This window comes from Capsicum annuum, chromosome 1 (genome assembly GCF_002878395.1).
Source record: "Capsicum annuum cultivar UCD-10X-F1 chromosome 1, UCD10Xv1.1, whole genome shotgun sequence".
NCBI classification, from domain to species: Eukaryota; Viridiplantae; Streptophyta; class Magnoliopsida; order Solanales; family Solanaceae; genus Capsicum; species Capsicum annuum.
Genome location: NC_061111.1, coordinates 241,504,609 through 241,525,257, shown reverse-complemented (window position 1 = coordinate 241,525,257; position 20,649 = coordinate 241,504,609). Strand labels below are relative to the sequence as shown.

Sequence of the window (20,649 nt, the reverse complement as noted above, 5' to 3'; positions counted from 1 at the left end):
AACATTTCTACACAAAGACGTTGGTCTTGCAGTTAATCTTAAAACCTCTATATACTAGTTCAACAGTACTAATTATGTCTGAGAAGACAAAAGAACTTTGTTGCAAAAAATGTACAAAATCAATTAAGGATATTCTTGTAAACAAACATTTCTTAAGATTATATTAGTTCTTATACATCAAACCAAACAATGTATAAGAAATAATATATGCATAATTAATATAAGAATTACTAATGCTTCCAAGTATTACTAATACATTATATTCTGTATTGTTACGAAGCCTAAATTACATGCTGATACACAAGTAGGCTACGTTTATGCGTTTATGCCTAACTAATTCCCTCCAACTGCATAGTTTCCCCGAATTACAAAAGAACCAAAAACACCACCTTTCCTCTTACACTAATTTACATATTCTAGTTGGTTTTACATGAAAATCCCACCAAAGAAACCTCATTTTTTCAAACCCATTTTGCCAGATTTCAACAATGGTCTTGTAAGTAACGCTTCTTCTTCTTTTTATCTATGGACGGAAAATTGTATTATTTGTACGTGATTAAAATTATGTTTTATGTATGCATAATATATGTTGAGTCCCTTCAGTTAGGTTGTGCGTTTACTTTTTCATATTTTGAATCCCTAAGTGAAAATTCTGATTTGGCAACTGCCTATATAGGATAGCACTAACTGTTTCTTTATGTATTGATTGAAAATTACACTATTTATACATGATTAAAATTATGTTATATGTATATATAGTACATGTTGAACCCTAGCTAGTTCATATTTTGAACCTCTAACTGAAAATCCTGACTCTGCCACTTGTAATCCAAGCTCTGCCACGGCCTATAGGGGACAAGACAAATTCTTCTTTATGTATCGTTGGGAAATTACACTATTTATATATGATTAAAATTACTTTTTATATTGTACATGTTGATCCCCCCACCACCACACACACACAGAGCTAGTTAGTGCCTTTACTTTTTCATATTTTGAATTCTGTAAGTGATAATCCTAAATCCACCTATTTTTTTGTCTTACTGCAGAAAATACCTATAGGTTTCTTGAAGTATTTGAAGGGACAGGAACATGTTAAATGTGCTGTACTGAAAAGGGATGGTAAGAAATGGAGGGTTAAGGTGAATGGCCGGAAACTGGAAGAGGGTAATTGGGGGAAATTTGTAAAGGAGTTTGATTTGCAAGTGGGAAATATATTGGTGTTTAGTCATGAAGGAAGTATGGAATTTGAAGTTTCAATTTTTGATTCAAGTCAATGTAGTAGAGAATATGCAGAGTATATGCAAGAAGACGTGATCGAGGATGTGATGGAGGTGGACGAGGAGGAAGATGAGGAGGATGAGTACGTGGTGGAAGAGGAGGAGGAGGATGAGTACGAGGAGGAAGAGGATGAGGTCGAGGAGGAGGAAGAAGAAGAAGTTGTTACAGATGACAATTCTTGTGAAAGATCTTATTTTGAATACACTATTACACCATATTGCCTTTCCTTCAGAGCTTGCTTGGTATGTCTCAAAACTCATTTCAGACAAAACTCTTTCAAGAATCTTAGCAACAATTTGACCATAGATTTTGAATTTGAAACTTGAAACTCGAAAAATTTGGGTTTTGAAGTTGTGAGTTTGGAATTTGAAGTTGTGTTTCGATCTGCATTTTAATTGAAAAAATTGAAGTTAAGTGAATGAAAGTCCCAAAAAGTCAAAACTGGTCACTGGTTTGAGCTTGTTTCTAGGAACTCGAAAATATTTGAAGATCGGATTTTCAAATTACACTGCCAAACAGATAAAAAATTTGAAAATCTATGACCAAATGCCTGCTTAGATTAAAGTTATTCCCCACACATTATTTTGTGCAAGTAGTATTGGATTATTGTTAAAATTAGGGTTGCACACTTGTTAATTAGTTTTAAGTTGAGGCCACGGGGGTTTAGTGCATTTGATTGGAAATTAGAGATAGAGGTAGAAGCCCTAATACGGGTTTAGAGGCCCCAATATCTTTTTTTCTTAAACTATGTTTTTCAGTATTTGTGTGAAGAAATTTATTGTACAAATGTAGAACTCACTTTTTAGCACTTGAATTAGTCATTCTAAAATCGAGAATCCATAAAGTTGCAATCCCATCTCCGCCCCTGTCTCTACCCCTGGGCTAAAGGAAGCATTGTACAATTTTTATTTTCTTTGTTAATTGGTGTTATATATTCGGTGAATATTTTGAAGAATATAATGAACTATTTAATGATGTGTGCAAATAGTTAATTGGTTATACACTTATACGTACACCTTGTCAGTTTCTGCCTCAACAATTTGCACTTGCGAATGATCTCACCAACAAGAAGTGCAAATTGATAATAAGAGATGAAAGACAAAGGTCATGGAAATTAAAGATATGCAGTTCCAGCAATCCTCGACCTCGAGCCTATATTGGAAGTGGATGGCGTAAATTCATCGCTGAGAATTCTATAAAGGAGGGAGATCGTATTAAGTTTGAGGTTGTCACAAATGGAAAGACACCAATATGGAAATTTCAAGTTGATACAGACTATCAAACACCAATGAGGAAGTTTCAAGGCAAGTTTCTCTTCTTATCGAACCTCTTATTTTGTTGATGATCTTTTTTATCGTTGCTATATTAGAATCTTTCCTTATATCTAGAAGATTTAATTAAAAAAAATGCAACCTGGTGCATTAAAGCTGCCGCTATGGGCAGGGTTCGGGATAGGCCGGACCACAATGGTCTATTGAACACCACCTCTACTTACATTTCTGCAAGGGGTTGTTTTCACGGCTTGAACCCGTGACCTCATGGTCATATGACAACAACTTTACCAGTTATATAGTAAAAAACATTCATTTTTATCTTATTTGCACAATATAATTTTCACAGTAAAGACTTCTATTAGACCCCCTTGCATGAGCCTAGATTTGCCTCTTCTAGGAATGACTTTTTATTTAAATGAATTGCTTCGTAAAACATTCTTCATGAGATTCCAAACATGGTTACAAATGAAAAGAGAGATAATGGTCAAAAACACACATGACGTATCAGTTTTTTGCGAGTTTCATACCTTAGTTCAAGTGTTTGCATTTCCTACCTAAACTATTACCAACTATTTGTCAATCCACACCTTGATGCTGTCTAGGCCAAGTGTCTTAATACAATCACCAAAGGTGCATGATAACTTAATGCAAACACATGATAGTTTAGGCAAGAAACATGCAAAAATGCGATGCTTTAGGTGTGTGTTTTGACCATTCTCTTAATTTTTTTAAATTTTCAATTCATTCCTTTTAATTATCCTCATGGAGTGCCATTTGGCACCAAGTTTAAACAAAAAAGAGTGTAAGGAAACGCAAAAATCTAATAGTTAAAAATTTAAACTCGCAAAAAGTTATACTTTCGGGGTTTTTTGACCATTCTCTGATAAAGAAAATAAATTTAGACATTCTGTTTCCTTTAGAATTGAGGCGGTGGAGTAGTGGGGACAGTAATATGTGGGCTAGGACAACTGACTACAACAGACAAGCAACTAGAGAGGTATTAAAGGTCTCGAGCGGTAGCTCAGGTGGGCATAAAAGGGATTGGTAGTGGAATGGAGATGTCCAGGCAAAAGTGAAAGCCAAAAAGGTTGCTGGTATGACATTAATGGAAAGCTTAGATGAGGAGAAATAGAGAAATATAAACGAAGAAAAAAGTGAAACTAGCAATCACAATGGCTAAAACAACTTTTGAGTACTTGTAGGGAGAGTTTGACTGCAAAGGCGGGGATATGAAGTTGTATAGGCTTGTCAAGGTGAGGGAGCGGATATTCTGTGACCTGGACCTATTGAAGTTCATCAAGGATGCGTATGGTGACTTGTTGGTAGAAGAGGCCCACATTAGATGGAGATGGCAAACATATATGCTCTTAAATGCAGGAGGGGATAAGGATATCATTCTAGGGGAGTTAGAACATCTCAATATTTGTAGAGATTTTGAGTATTACCGGTGCATAGACGCTATAGAGGTTAAAACGCTATTCGTAAGATAAGAAAGGAGAGAGTGATCGGGCCAGATGAGATCCCGGTGGATTTATGGAGGTATGTAGGAAGTATGGTGTGGCTGATTGAGTTGTTTAATGTCATATTTTGGACATTTAAGATACCAGCAGAATGAAGGGGGATATTATGGTTTCGTTGTACAATAGCAAGGGTGATATTCTAAATTGCAACAACTATAGGGGTATCAGGCTACTAAATTGTACTATAGAAGTTTGGCAGAGAGTGGTCGAGATGAGGATGAGGAGGGGTCTGTCTATTTTTGAGAACCAATTTAGATTCATGCTGGGCGATCAACTATAGGAGACATTCACCTTGTAAGGAGAATATTGGAACAATATAGGGACATGAAGAGAGATTTATACATGGTGTTCATTAACCTAGAAAAGACTTAAGATAAAGTCCATAGAAAGGTTTTTCTGGAGATATTTGAAGTCTAAATGTGTACCTTTGGCTTACATTAGGGTGATTATAGACATGTATGATGGAGTCAAGACCCGGTTAGACCAGTGGTAGGTTAATTAGAACACTTTCTGATTGTGATGGGTTGCACCGGTATTCGACCCTTAGCTCGTTCCTATTTTCCTTAGTAACAGACGAATTGATGCGAATTTATCATTAACGGAGCTCGTACTAGGGACATAAGTATTTCGTATAGATAGGAAGGTTTGGAGGTTGGGGATTAGGATAGAAGGCTAGTAAGTAGCTAAGCATTGTCTCACTTTATGCGGGAGATGTCGGCAGTTATTTAGTCATCACATAGTCTCTTATACTTTATTGCTTATTACTACCCATTGCTTCATTTGCTTTGTTTCTTGCTATTTTGTTTTCATATTATTCTTGCAATTCTGTCTCGAAAACTGCTCTTTTGAGCCGAGGCTCTATGAGAAACTCTACCCTAGGTAGGGGTAAGGTATGCGTACATCCTACTCTTCCTAAACTCCAATTCTGAAACTAATCTAGGTATGTTGTTGTTGTTTGTTGTTTCCTATAGAGATGGTGTTTTTGAAATGTTAGGTACAAGGTACTTTTTAGCTGCTTCTTGTTAAAACCAGAGTACTTCATCTTAGCTGGCTTTAATTGGAAGTCTAATGTAAGTGTAGTTTGGTGTATGTATTCATTCAAGTTTAAAGATTAAAATCTATGAAGGTTAGTTTCGGTCTTACTTCTATTTTTATATGATTTATGGAGGTTAGACCAACGATGTTGTATGGGGCGAAGTGTTGGCCAGTCAAGAACTCGCACATTTAACAGATGAAAGTGGCAGAGATGAGGATGCTGCGATGGATGTGTGAGTTTACTAGGAGGGATAGGATTAGAAATGAAGTTATCTGTGACAAAGTGGGAGTGACTTCGGTAGAAGATAAGATGCGTGAAGCGAGGTTGAGATAGTTCGAGCATGTGATGAGGAAGGGCACGGATTCCCTACTGTGGAGGTGCGCGAGGTTGGCTATGGATAGATTCAGGCGAGGTAGAGGTAGACTGAATAAATATTGGAGGGAGGTGCTTAGACATGAAATGGAGCAGTTACATCTTATTGAGGACATGACCCTAGATAGGAAGGTGTGGAGGATGCGTATTAGGGTGTAAGGTTAGTAGAAAGGAGGCCCGCAGATAGGAGCATTTGTTTTGTTATCCATGCTACTAGTTGTAGCATTTCACGGGTAGTGTCTTGTTCTTTGAGTTTTTGGGTGTTGTTTGTTGTTTTGGGTAGATTGTTGGTGGTATTATTTGGTGATAATCTTGTTTCTGCTACTGTCTCTTGTTTTGTTACTGTCCGTTGTTTCTTGTTCTTATATTATGTCTTTCTTATGTTATTTGGTCTTGAGCCGGGGGGTATAGGAAACATCCTCTCTACCTCACCTCTGAGGTAGTGATATGAACTGCATACACTCTACCTTCCCAGACCCCATTTTGTGGGAGTGTACTGGGTATGTTGTTGTTGTTAGTCTTTTGATTAATTATTCAACATGTAAAAGAAACAATACAATAACCAAATGATGCTTCATTTGTAAGAAAATCTGACCTGGAATTAGCCAAAAGGTAGGGGGTGGATATTTGAGTTCTGTTCAATTTTAAGTATCATTTGTCATATGGTCAATTCTCTCTGAACCAAACTCGTTTGTCTGGATATCTTTTAGCTGCTATTGCAAAATGCCGTTATATAGAGCATATAATATAACATAACAGGAAAAGTTGTTTCATAGAAAACTTGGTCGTTATAGTGAAATGTTGTTATAGAGGAAGACTGTGGTCTTACTGTGTTAAATTTCTTGACAATGTAACAGAAACACCAAGCCTGAACATCGACTTGTCAAATAAGACTTCTTCCCATGCCGAAGCTGCTTCTACTAACAAGGCTTTTGTTCAATCTCATTTTGAATGCACTATTAGACCATATTGTTTTTTAAGAGGTACCTTGGTAAGTCTCGAGACTCATTGCATTAAAGGAAGCATGTTTGCCATGTTTCTTACAGTTTAATTAGTTCTATACTCCAATACTGTAATTTTTTTTACCCAATCAGATTACATAAATGATTACCTATTTATGTGATTGTAAGTAAATTTCTACAATAAGTACTAATTGGTAGCCCAAAGAAATGGCAAACCTGCTATCTCATAATGTTAAAAGATTCTTTATACTGTCAAGCTGCTATCTCATTTTGAATGCACTACTAGACGATACTGCCTTTTCAGAAGTTCCTTGGTATGTCTCAAAACTCATTTCTTCCAGTCTCTTCAAGAATCTTAGGCTAAAGCAATACCATATATATTGTTTTGTATAAATAGTATCGACTTATTGTTAAAAGTAGGGTTCCATGCTGGTTAATGAGGCAATTGGGGTTCTAATGCTTTTGATTAGAAGTCAGGGGCAGAGGTAGAAGCCCGGATACAGGTTCGGCAAACCCAATAAATTTTGCCTAAACAGTGTAAGTGTATTTGCGTCGAGAAATTCTTTAAATATGGACAGATATTAAATTTAGAACCCACTTATTAGCACTTGAAGTAGTCGTTCTAAACTCTAGAATCCATAAAATTGCAATCCTAGCTCCGCCTTTGTCTGTGCCATAGGGCTAAAGAAAGCATTGCACAATTTTTGTTTTCTTTGTCAATTGATGTTATAAATTCAGTGAAAATTCGAAGTCTTAATGATGTGTTCAAATGTTGTTACTCTTATATACACCATGTCAGAATGTGCCCAAACAATTTGCAATTGCAAATGGTCTCACTAACAAGAAGTGTGAGTTGATTGTAAGAGATGAAAGACAAAGGTCGTGGAATTTAAAGCTAAGTTCCGGCAGTACCCGATCCTATATTGGGGATGGATTTCGTAAATTCATCGCTGATAATTGTTTAAAGGAGGGAGATGATATTATGTTTGAGGTTATCACTAATGGAGAGACACCAATATGGAAATTTAAAGTTGTCACAGGTGGAGAGACAGCAGTGAGGAAGTTTCAAGGCAAGTTTCTCATCTTATAACCAGCCTCCTATTTTTTGATGATCTTTTTTATCGTTGCTATATTAGAATCTTTCCTTACATCAAGGAGATTGAACAGTTTACTTATAATTAAAAACATCCGTTTTAATCCTATTTGCACATATAATTTTCACCGCAAGGAATTCTATTTAACCCCCTGCTAGGAATGATTTATTAATTAAGCATAGTCACAAATGAAGAAAATAAACTTACACATTCTGTTCCTCTAGAGATGGTGTTATTGAAATGTTATGTAAAAATGTACATTGTAGCTGCTTCTTGTTATAACTAGAGTACTTCATCTTAACTGGCTTTAAATCAAAGTCTAATGAAAGTGCAGTTTGTTGTGTATGTATTCATTCAAGTTTATAGGTTGAAATCTGTGAAGGCCAGTTTCGGTCCTCTACTTTCATTTTTCTGTATTTATGGAAATTGTTCTTTTGATTAATTTTGCAATCTGTAATGGAAACAATACATTAATCAGATGATGCCGACTTTACAAGAGAAATTAATATGGAATTAGCCAAAGGCGGGGGTGGATATTTAAATTCTGTTCATCCTCAATAGACAGGTTTCTAATCTCCCCGGAGTGGAATGGTACTTTCAATGCTATAGCACAATTAGCCATGCCTAGAGTTATATTAGACTACAGACCTTTGATTCTGGTAAGCGGTGATTCAAACACTAATTCCTCCTATTTCAAGTTTGAAAATATGTGGCTAAAAACAGAAGATTTCTCTGAAATGATCAAAGGTTGGTGGTTGACGTACATCATTGGTGGTAGTCCAGATTTTGTCCTATCTCATAAGCGTAGAAATCTAAATAAAGAGATTACTAGCTGGAACAGAGAGACTACTGGGAGACTAGAAGCTCAGAGGGAAAGGATGTTGGTTAACTATCCTTGAGCAAGCTACTGAAGTCAGGCATATGTCATAGTGGGAACAATTCATCTAAAGCTAAAACGAAGGAAATAGCACAGATTAAAGTGGTGTCCTGGAGTCAGAAATCTAGATTTTTGTGGCTTAAGTAAGGAGATAGGAACAACAAAATTTTTCATAGAGTAGCCAATTCTCACAGGAGAAGCAATCAAATTGATAAGACTTAAGGCCAGCCTTGTGGCTAAAGGATATGCTCAGACGTATGGGGTGGATTATTCAGTCAGCTTCTCTCCAGTTGCCAAACTCACTTCTATTCGCTTGTTCATTTCTCTAGCTGCTTCTAAGGATTGGTCTTTACTTCAGTTGGATATCAAGAATGCGTTCCTTCATGGTGATCTTCAAGAGGAACTGTATATGGAGCAACCACCCGGTTTTATTGCTCAGCTGGGTATAGGAAAGTCTTGTCATTTGATGAAGTGTTTGTATGGGTTGAACCAGAGTCCTCGGGCTTGGTTTGGCATGTTCAGTGAGGTAGTTCTGGAGTTTGGGTTGAAAATGAGCAGATGTGATCACTCTGTCTTCTATCAACTATCTGCAGCTGACACTATCCTTCTTGTTGTATAAGTTGATGACGTTGTCATCACAGGAGGTGATTCTGTGGGGATCTTATCCCTTATGTATTTCTGGCATACCAGGTTTCATACAAAGGACTTCGGCCAGTTGAAATACTTCTTGGGAGGAGAAGTAAATAGAAGCAAGAAGGGAATTCTTCCCTATCTGAGACAATATATTCTTGACCTACTTGCAGAAACTGGAAAGTTGGCAGTCAAACCTTGTAGTACTCCAATGGTTCCCAATGTGCATCCTATGAAAGATGATGGAGACCCTTTGATGATCCAGAGAGATAGAAGGATAGTGGGAATTTAAATTACCTCAAGGTGACCCTTCTGGATATTGCTTTTGTAATAAGTGTTGTTAGAACGGTCAAACATTGGGCAGATTTGGAACATATTTTATGTTACTTGAAAAGAGCTCCTGGACTTGACATATTGTATAGCAATCACAACCATACTTGTATCGAGTGTTTTGTAGATGCTGACTGGGCTGGTTTCAAAATTAATAGAAGATCCACTACAAGCTATTGTATCTTTGTTGGAGGGAACTTGATAGCATGGAGAAGTAAGAAGCAAAGTGTTGCAACACTCTCTAGTGCAGAATCTGAAAATGGAGCTATGTCATCGTATGACAGTAAAAATTTGGTTGCCCCAAATCCAGTGTATTATGAAAGAACTAAACATGTTGAGGTGTACTGTCACTTTATTCGTGAGAAGATTCAAGAAAATTTGATTTCTACTAGCTACGTGAAGACAGAGAGCAACTAGCTGATTTGCTCAAAAAGACAGTGAATGAGACTCGTGTTGATTACCTATGTAACAAGTTGGGCATGATTAAAATATGCTCCAACTTGAGGGGGAGTGTTATAAAATGTATATAGACATCATTTTTGTAATATACATAGGCTTAATTAGCTGGCAAATTTGTAGGAATCCCTCTTTAGTTTCTTCCTTCCTAAGTGAGCACCTAATGTATTGTATTTATATCTTGCTCACCTATTATTTGGGGGATCATACACTTGGAGAGGAGGAGCTAATCAAAACAAAGCCTCTAGGATTGATATATATTTATGCTCCTTCCTTTGGGATGGCATGCTTACCCATATTAGACAAAGCACCCTTCCTAGTTTGGGTTCTGTTCATAATCCCATTTTGTTGACTTGTGGAGATGAAGCTTTCAGGAGATCCTTTTTCAAATTCGAAAAATGGTGGCTAAATGTGAAGGGTTTCAAGAGTCCAGAATGATGGAGTTGAAGTTTCTGGAAGACCCGGCTTCAAGCTAGCTTCTAAATTGAGTTTCTTGAAATCAAAACTCAAGGAATGGAGCAAGGAGAATAAGGGGAATTGGAAGGGAAGAAAGGATCACATTCTAGAGCAAATTGGGAACATGGAACTTATGCAAGAGGTTAAACTGCTCATTGATGATGAACAACTAATGAAGGTGCAACTAGCGATGGAGTATGAGGAGGTCACTTGAAATGAAGTTTTTTGGAGGCAAAGCCCTAGAATGCAGTAGATGAAAAATGGAGACAAAAACACATAGTATTTTCATAGAATGGCCCCAGCTCACAAGAGAATCAATACCATTGACTCGGTTAATTGAAATGTCCTCTGATCCAGTGGTCATCAAGAACTCTATTGTGGAATTTTATCAACAATTATATAAGAAGCCAGAAACTTAGAAACCCTCATTGTCCATCCTTGATGTCCAAAGTATTATAGTAGAGGATCAGATCTGGCTTTCTAGAGCTTTTGAAGAGGAAGAGGAGCCGGAAGGGATTAAAATATGCTCCCTTAATAAGGCACCTGGCCCGGATGGTTATGCTATCTCCTTCTTTCATGTTTCCTGGGAAACTATTTAGGAGGACTTGATGCAGACCGTCCAATATTTCCACAATCATCAGAAGTTTGAGAAGAGATTTATTGCAACATTTGTGGCATTGATTTCAAAGAGTAGGGGCAAATGAACTGAGAGATTTCAACCTATCAGCCTAATTACTGGTGTTTACAAAATCATTGCCGAGGTTTTGGGAGAGAAACTGAAGAAGGTGATAAATAAGTTAGTAAATAAGCACCATATGACATTTATCAAAGGAAGACAGACAATGGATGCTGCTCTAATTGCTACTGTGCATTCACACCAATATCAAAGGGGATGTTCTAGGAGTTATGTGCAAGTTGGACATAGAAAAAGCTTAAGAGCACCTCAATTGGAACTTCCTGATTGATTGTAATGCCCCGAGTCTGTACCCCGGACGCTACACGGCGCTAACAATCCCGAAAGACCACTACCTAACCCATGACTGGTACCTGCTGTGAGCACTGAATAATAATGACACTGTAATAACAATATAAAGGAATAAACGCGGAAAACTGCCATAAGGTTCAAATCTGGAAACAATACTGCGTATTGAAATCTGAATACTAAAAACAACTGTCTGAAAATACTCTAGTCTGATAAGCCTTTAGACTGTCTGAAATATAGAGTTGATGGGACAAGTCCCCAACTAACTCCGACTGACTGCTGAAATAACTGAAATGCTAAAGATAATCATGTCCTCGAAATATGAGGACTCACCACTACTCTGTCTGCTGAAAGTCTGTATTACTAAGGATGCTCTGGAGCCCGTGCGTCTGAACCTATGATATAAGACATCATAGCGCAAAAAAAAAGCATGCGTGAGTACTTTGAATGTACTGGTATGCTCAGTGAGGTAGGCTGAAATACATGGGTTCATGATGCATGGACAATACTAACTGAATAACATGAATAGGACTGAATGAGAGTACGTGCATGAATACATAGACTGTAACTGAAATCGTGATAGCACTGAATACTGAGTCTGAATACTGATTATCTAATATCTGAGTATACTGATACTGTATTATTGATTATCTGAATGACTGTATCTGAGTGACTATATCTGATAGTCACGATTCTGTAGAACTGAGTGACTATATCTGATAGTCCCGATTTTGTAGAACTGAACTGAGTTCTAATCTGAGACTGAATCTGAAACTGAGACTGTGGGAGGTAATCATCTAACCGACATGCCCCTTGTCTAATTAGATCTGGGGTCCAACCTGTAACCCTAGTTGGAAGGGTGTCAGTATCGTGCTACGGGTAAAGACAACTGAAGAGATACCCTCATCTGGCAGGTACTCTAATGAGAACGGTGGAACCCTCAACTGACAGGTTAAAACACCTCATTAACGCTTAACTGGCAGGTTTGATGTCTCAACCTACGCTGGCTACGTAGTTCTGGAACGCAAGGATTGCTTCTAAGAATCACATCCTCTACTGGCAGGTGAGTCCCCATCCTTGGGTTCACTCGGTGCTGAATCCTACTCCCAACTGAATAGACATTTAACTGGTTTCCTAGTTCATACTAGGCTTGACTGAACTGTTACTGATTATACTGTTTGACTGAACTGTACTGAGTTTCGCTGAGTTCCGTTGACTGATGGAATACTACTGAATCTTGCTAACTGACTGAGTTTACTGAGGATTGAACTGAATACTGAACTGGACTGGATTAGTACTGAGTTTACTGAATTTCCCTGAGTTCTGAAGCTGACTAAGAGTACTACTGATCGTGACCTGACTGAGACTATTCTGTAACTGACACTAGCTTTAGGTATACAGCTAAATTGTCGGGTATTAAATACCCCCAGGATTCGATAGCATAAAGAGTAAAACATAACATAAATCTTGAAGGCACAACAATGGCCACATGTTCATAATTCACTTGCTAAGGCATTTCATCCAACACTTGTAAATCTTGAACTTGTACATGTATAAGGATGCATACTATCATGTCAGAAGTACACAAAACAATTTACTTAGGCATTTTGACAAACACATGAGAGGCATCACATTATACTTGGGCATGAATAATAATTCAATACATCATGGCTACATTAATCAATTCAATTTCAAGGATTTCAACCCACATGCTAACATAAATTCGTGAAATTCATTCAAGATATCATCTTGGAAATCATACAACAAGATTAACATAAATACAAACAACCCACAACATGAAAATCATGATTTAAGATTTTAAAAAGGGTTTCTTGAACTCCAAGGGTGAAAGGGGCCCTTGGATGAACACGTCACATACTTGGATTTATAAATTCGTGAAGATTAGAGGGAGTTCTTGAGATTAAATTCTTGAACTTGTTGAAGCTAGGGCTTATTCTTGAGAGAGTTTATGAATAAAGAATAAAATTTTGCCCGACTTCCAGAAACGAGAAATGAATCTCACGACGCGAGCTTATCGCGAGACCTCACTATTTTGGGCATCCGAACTTGCCCTTACGCCAGTCGGAAAGACCCGAAACTCACCCGAGATGACCTACAAGTGACCCTGATCATGAATCAATTTGAAAATCGACAACCTACGGTCGGAAAGGTCGTGAACTAAGATTGCCAAACTACGAAGGCTAAAATAACTCAAGTATGAATACTTAGCTGAATTTTTTTCTAAGTCGGGGACCCCTCATCAAGCTCTAAGGGACTGAGTAAAGCTTAGGACTTTGCGGGGTCTTACATTGATCTTCCAAGGCAATGGGATTTGGGCCTAGATGGCTCAAATGGATAGAGTTTTAAATGGAGAACCTGTAGTTTTTTTCAGCAGAGAGAGGTCTAAGGTAAGGGAATCTGTTGTCCCCTTTCTTGTTTGTCATTGCTATGGAGGGCTTAGATAGTTTGATGTGGAATGCATCTCTTAATAATTTGATAAAAGGTTTCAACATAATGAATAGCGCAAATGAAGTTATGGAGCTGACTCATCTACTATATGCTGACGATACAGTTATTTTTGTGAAGTAGAAAAGGAACAACTTTGCTACATTAGGGTGATTCTGGTGATATTTGAAGCATGTTCTGGGCGTAAAGAAAAATGGAGAAAGAGTAGCATCTTCCTAGTTAAAGAGGTCCATCAGATACAAGTCTTGGCTAGCATCCTGAAATGCAAGGTAGAAGAGTTTCTCACTGTATACCTTGGCATGCCTTTGGGCGCCAAGCATAAAGCGGTTAGTATATGGGATAATATAATTGAAAAATCGGAGAAAAAGGTTAGCAATTTGAAAGTCTCAGTATCTCTCTCTTGGTGGTAGAGTCACCTTAATTAGCTCTGTCCTTGACTCCTTGCTAACCTATGTGATGTCTCTATTTCCCATTCCTAACAAGGTTGTCAAAGCCTTGGAAACCTTGAGGAGGAACTTTCTTTGACAAGGTAATAAGATTGAAAAACCTTCAGTTTGGTTAAATGGGCTTCAGTACAACAAAGCAGAAGGTATGATAGGTTGGGAGTGAGGAAGCTAAAGCAGAAGGTGGGTTGGGAGTGAGGAATTTAAAGTTGCAAAATGAAAGCTTACTTACTAAATGGTTTTGGAGAAATAACCAGGAAGACCAGGCTTTATGGAAGGAGGTAATACAACACAGGTATGGTCAAGAGGGTCAGTGGTGTTCAAATGTAGTGGCGGGTACTTATGGGGTTGGAGTATGTAGGACTATCAGAAATCTTTGGATAGCTTTCAAGGATAACACAAAGATAAGGGTCGGCACGGGAGATAGAGCTCTGTTTTGGAAGGAAAATTAGTGTGGACAAGGGATATTACCTAGTTTGTACCCTGGTTTATTTTCCATCTGTTTTTTTAATCAGGATGACAAAATACAAGAAATATGGTCTCCACAGAGTTGGAATATGGTTTTCAGGAGATTACCAAATGACTGGGAGATAACATGGGTTATTGATATACTGGCCTTTATTGGAATTTTCCTGGTACCAACATGGAAGCAGACAAACTGATACGGAGACATCATTTTGGTGGCCTATTTTCTGTAAACAAAATTTACAAATAGGGTTTGACTACAACTGCAGGAAGTAAAACAGGACCATGGAATGCTATATGGAAGAGTGCAACTCCTACTAAGCTAATGTTTTGTTTGGCTGGTAGCCAGGAGAGCTTGCGTGACTCATGAAGCTATGCAGAAGATGCCTTCTGTGCAAAGAGGCTCAAGAAACTAACAAACACATTTTCCTTCACTGCAAAGTAACAACAAAGATTTGGGCTCTTTTCACCAATTTAGCCAGCCTGAATTGGATCATGCCTGAACACACATTAGATCTTCCTAAGTTTGCTGGATTAAAAAGGGGAGGTAGCGAGAGTCAAAAAAGGTGGTGGAGGACAGTACCGACCTGCATCTAAGGAAAGAAATAAGAGTACTGATGAAGGGAAAGAATGTACAATAGAAAAGATTAAGTGGAAAGTAACTGCAACTTTAGGTTTTTGGTGTAAAGAGCGGAATATAAAAGATGAAATCCACTTAGGAGCTTTGTAAGTACTTCGGTCTTTTTTTGTGTAATGTAGTTTGTTGTTTTTGGAGATGGCCAACATATCCTCAATGTTGAGGAATACAAAGTTACCAGTTTAGAAAAAAAAGACTTTCACTTCCATCCGATTACAATCATAAATGAGATTTTACCAAGAGGGAGGATGAACAGTGGAGGCGTAAAGCAAGCTTTGAAAATCTCAACACTATCGCTCAAGAAGAGAAAATTTGGCTAGAAATGAATTTTGAAGAAGAGGAGGTGAAATTTTCTTAAGAGGTGAAATTTTCTTTGGCATGATGAAAAAGAATATAAAGGTTTCCATCTTGTCAAATGAAAAACTTTGCTACTGTCCAAGAAGCAAGGTGGATTAGCCATCAGAAATTTGAGCAAACAAAACATGAGTCCTCTCATGAAGTGGTTGTGGAGATTTACTTTAGAAGATCAGTCTCTATGGGGAAGGTGATCCAACCCAAATATGAAAAGGAAGGGTTCTGGAAAACAAAGGAAGTAACTGCATGCGGAACTAGTTGTTGGAGATCAATTAGGAATCTATGGCATGGTTTCTCTATAAATACTAGTTTCAAGGTGAACAATGGCAGGAAGATCAATTTTTGAGAAGATAAGTGGCTCGGGAATGGAAGTCTCAAGTGCTTATTCCCAGATATTTATAATCTGAATCAACACCAGATGTCCACACTTCAAGAAGTATGGTCTGAGCATGGATGGAATCTGACCTATAGAAGATTAATGCACGATTAGGAATTGGAGAGACTAGCTGAGTTTTATGGCACAATTGACAGGTTCATGCCTCAAGGAAGGAGAAGACACTCTCAGATGGAATTGTCTAAGTAAGTCAATTCACTGTCAGTTCTGCTTATAGATAAATGAACCAGTTGGGAAATCCAATTAGGTTCTTACCTTGAAAACTTATATGGAAGGTAAAGATCCCACGTAAAGCGGCTATCTTTACTTGGTTGGTGGTTACGGAGGCTGTTCTTACACGTCTATTTAAGTCCAAGATGTTTCTTTTGTGAGCAGTATGCAGAGACAATCAACCATCTGTTTCTACATTGCAAAGTGGTTGTCCAGTTGTGGAATCTATTTACTAGTTTCAGAGGCATAATCTGGGCTGTTCCTGAAAGAGCAGAACAGGCTCTTGTAAGCTGGAACTTGGAAGGCACTGGTAGTTCTGATAAGAGAAGATGGAGAATTGTCCCACCAGTTATCTGGTGGACCATATGGAAGGAGAGAAATTTTAGATGTTTTGAGAACAAGAACAGTCCATTACACAAGATCAAATGAACGGATAGGTGTAGTTCTGACTATATAGATGACCCCGTGGCTATTGTAGACCTACTAGGATCCTTATAAGATGGAGGAGGATGTAGGGATAGCTTTTCTTTTTCCTTTTTTCTCTTTTGTTGTTACTCCATATGTTGTAAATTTTTGGATACCAACCTCTCCTTTTTTCTCTTTTGTTGTTACTCCATATGTTGTAAATTTTTGGATACCAACCTTGAGCTGATGATTAATGTACAAAAATGTTACCTTTCTCAAAAAAAATAAATTATGTTAATCCTTTTAAGTATCATTTGTTACACAGTTGACCTCTCTGTATACTTTTTGCAAAATGTTATTATAGAGAACATATAATTTAACATACAAAAGAAATGGTTTCATAGAAAACTTGGTAGTTTTAGTGAAATGTTGTCACAGAGGATGACTGTGGTCTGATTGTATTTTATTTCTTTACAATGTAACAGAAAAGCTGAGCCCCAACATCGACTTGCCAAATATGACTTCTTCCCATGCAGAAGCTGATACTAACAAGCCTTTTGTTCGATCTCATTTTGTATGCACTATTACTCAAAAAATGTTTTCAAGAGGTCTCTTGGTAAGTTGCAAGACTCATTGCACTAAAGGAAGCATGTGTGCCATGTTTTTAACAGTTTAATAAGTTTTCTATACTCCAATAGTGTAAATCTTTTTTTTTTTTTAATATAACCAGATTACTTATTATGTAATTTTTATTTTATAACCATGGTGTCCGGGCCAGCTTGCACCACTTATTATGCAATTGTAAGTAAATTTCTATGGTGAGCATTAATTGGTAGCCGAAGAAATGGTAAACATCTCATAATGTAAAAAAATCTTTACACTGCCAATCTTAGGCTAAAGCAATATCATATGCATCATCTTGTGCAAGTAATATTGAATAATTGTTAATTTGAGTCGATTGGCGTTCTAATGCTTTTGATTGGACGTCAGGGGCAGAGGTATAAGCCCGAGTCTGGGTTCGGCCTAACCTAATATTTTTTGCTTTAACAGTGTATTTGTGTTAAGATATTCATTAAATATGGACTATTATTAAACTTAGAACCCACTTATTAGCACTTGAAATAGTCTTTCTAAAATGTAGAATCCATATAGTTTCAATCCTAGCTCCACCGTTGTCTCTGCCACTGGGCTAACGGAAGCATTCCACAATTTTGTTTTTTTTTTCTTTGTTGATTGGTGTTATAAATTCAGTGAAAGTTTGAAGAACGTGAACTTCGTAATGACGTGTTCAAATGTTTATACACTTATATACACCATGTCAGTATGTACCTAAAAAATTTGCAATTGCAAATGGGCTCACCAACAAGAAGTGCGGGTTGATTGTAAGAGATGAAAGACAAAGATCGTGGAATTTAAAGCTAAGTTTCGGCGGTACTCAAGCTCAACCCTACATTGGATATGGATTGCGTAAGCTCATCGCTGAAAATTGTACGAAGGAGGGAGATCGTATTAAGTTCGAGGTTGTCACTAATGGAAAGACACCAATCTGGAAATTTCAAGTTTTTACTGATGGAGAAATTCCAATGAAGACGTTTCAAGGCAAGTTTCTCATCTTATAACCAGCCTCTTATTCTTTTGATGATTTTTTTTTTACTATTGCTATATTATAATCGTTCCTTGTGTCAAGAAGATTCAACAGTTACATAATAAAAACAGATTCATTTCAATCTTATTTGCACATTATAATTTTTTCAGCAAAAGAAATTCTATTAAACCCCCTTGCTTGAACCTAGATCTGTCCCTGCTAGCTAGAAATGATTTTTTAATTAAGTTAATAGCTCTGTAAAAGTTCTTTCATGAAATTAAATAATTTTTCATACAAACATTTTAGATCATACAAAGCATAGTTACAAATTAAGAAAATAAATTTTACACTTTCTATTTCCTCGAGATACTTCTTCGGAGGTAGTGGTATCAGGTATGGACTGCGTACATTTTACTCTCCCTAGACCTCACTATGTGAGAATACACTGGGTATGTTGTTGTTGTTGTTGTTTCTTCTTGAGATGGTGTAATCGAAGTGTTATATAGAAGTGTCATTTTCTTGATTAAATTGCGCAACTTGTAATGGGAAATGATACATAAGCCAAATGATACTGATTTTATAAGAAAAACTAATGTTGAATTAGTCCAAAGGTGGGGATGGATATTTAAATTCTGCTAATATTTTCATGTATCATTTGTCATATTTAATTTCTTGAAAATGTAACAGAAAGACCGAGCCCGAGCATCAAGTTGTCAAATAAGACTTCTTCCCATGCAGAAGCTGCTACTAACAAGCCTTTTGTTCAATCTCATTTTGAATGCACTATTAGAGAATATTGTCTTTCAAGAGGTCTCTTGGTAAGTCGCAAGGCTCATTAAACTTATTGAGAAGTATTTATAGCTCTAATGTGTTGTACTTGTTAGTTGTAGCTGAGATATTTCCATTAGTTAGTTAGTTAGCACAAGCGAAGTGGGGTCTGCCAGCTGTTAGTTTGTTAGCAGTTTGTTAGATTAGCTAGATAGTTTCTTTGCTTAATCTCTTGTATATAATCCTCTTGATTACAACTGATAGAGGTTGATCTTTCATTTTCATTTCACAATGTTACATTCGTCCTTCCATCGCTCTCGAACTCCATCTCTGTAGTCTGTAGAACCCTCTGGAAGTCACCATAGGAGCTAATCTCAGAGCTCAGTTTATCCGCTGTACTTTGGCTTTGGTATCAGAGCCTTGCTCTATCTCGAAGACCTAAATTCATTCTTTGCAGATTAGCAGATCGTTCTCTTTTGCATCAGCAATTGACCGCATTTGATTATTGAGTTTGGACATGCAATTACAGATTTGTGCGAGTTTCTGTAATTGATTCTCATTTCCACTTCAGTTTCTGAATTTTTCCTTGAAAATCATCAATTGATTGAGCATTTCCATGGCTGTTACTGACAAGGAGGATCAGTCTGCCAGGACTCGACTAGCCCTTTGTACATGCATCCGTCAGACAATCCAGCTCCTTGGATATAGATATTGGAGAAGAGATGTAATCTGATCTCTTATAGTGAAGAAGAAACTTGGATTCATCAATGGAGAATGCAAAATGGCAGTTTTGAAGTCTCCAGAGTATCGTTTGTGGGAGACGTGTGATGATATGGTTACATCATGGATTTTGAACATGTGGTTGAGTTGTGGAATGAATTGGAGGATTGTATGATCAGATTAATGGTGCAAAACTCTGTCAGATTCAGAAGTTAATTAACGACCTATCGCAAGGGACCTTAGACATCACAAGGGACCTTAGATATCACCAGCTATCATATCAGAATGAAGAAACTCCGGGAAAAACTGAACACTTTTGAGTGCAAAACCTCAGTGCAACTGCCAATGTACATGTGGTCCAAGGAACACATTCATAAAGCAGAACATGACAGGAGGTTAATCCAATTTTGATGGTATTAAACAAAGCGTACACTGCAGTTCAGGAAAGTATTTTGGTGATGAATCCTTTACCATCCTTAGCACAAGCTTTTCTCTGTTCAATCATGATGAAAAACAAAGACAAATCAGGTTCAATTCTCGGAACCAAAATTTCATGTGCAGACATAGGTATTCCTGATTGGAAGGGTAGAGGAAAGTCGCAAATGTACATGGAACTCCTACAAATATGCTGTGTGTACAAGGAGATGATGTAGTTCATAGGTAGGAAAAACTGAATGTGAATCTCACCATGGAGAAATATGGACAATTGGTCGATTTACTGCAACATTTTCATGCCGGCAACACGGGAAATATCAAACAACATGCAAGTATTATGGTCTGTTCAAGTAATATATTTCAATTGATTTTGGTAAAATTTATGCAAATGTTTGATCCATGGGTCAGATAGAATCAGGTGCCTCAACCACATGACCTTTGTGAGAAATATAAGAGAAAAATATTTTTGAATTGTTGTAACTATATTATTACATTGA

General features: G+C 37.3%; 1 protein-coding gene across 9 annotated transcripts in view; it reads left to right on the top strand.

Moving 5' to 3' along the window:
- The first annotated feature begins 305 nt into the window (after positions 1-305).
- LOC107849120 (B3 domain-containing protein REM17) overlaps positions 306-20,649 on the top strand; it is a 30,205-nt gene continuing 9,861 nt past the window's right edge. For 2 of the 9 annotated variants that reach the window (XM_016693771.2, XM_016693774.2), the window contains exons 1-8: positions 307-496; positions 1,050-1,523; positions 2,306-2,585; positions 6,341-6,474; positions 7,245-7,515; positions 17,130-17,260; positions 17,967-18,243; positions 18,917-19,047. In XM_016693771.2, coding sequence (XP_016549257.1) covers positions 431-496; positions 1,050-1,523; positions 2,306-2,585; positions 6,341-6,474; positions 7,245-7,515; positions 17,130-17,260; positions 17,967-18,243; positions 18,917-19,047 — 1,764 coding nt within the window. In that variant the 5' untranslated portion in view covers positions 307-430. The other 7 variants (XM_016693785.2, XM_016693781.2, XM_016693778.2 and 4 more) reach the window with 7 other exon arrangements.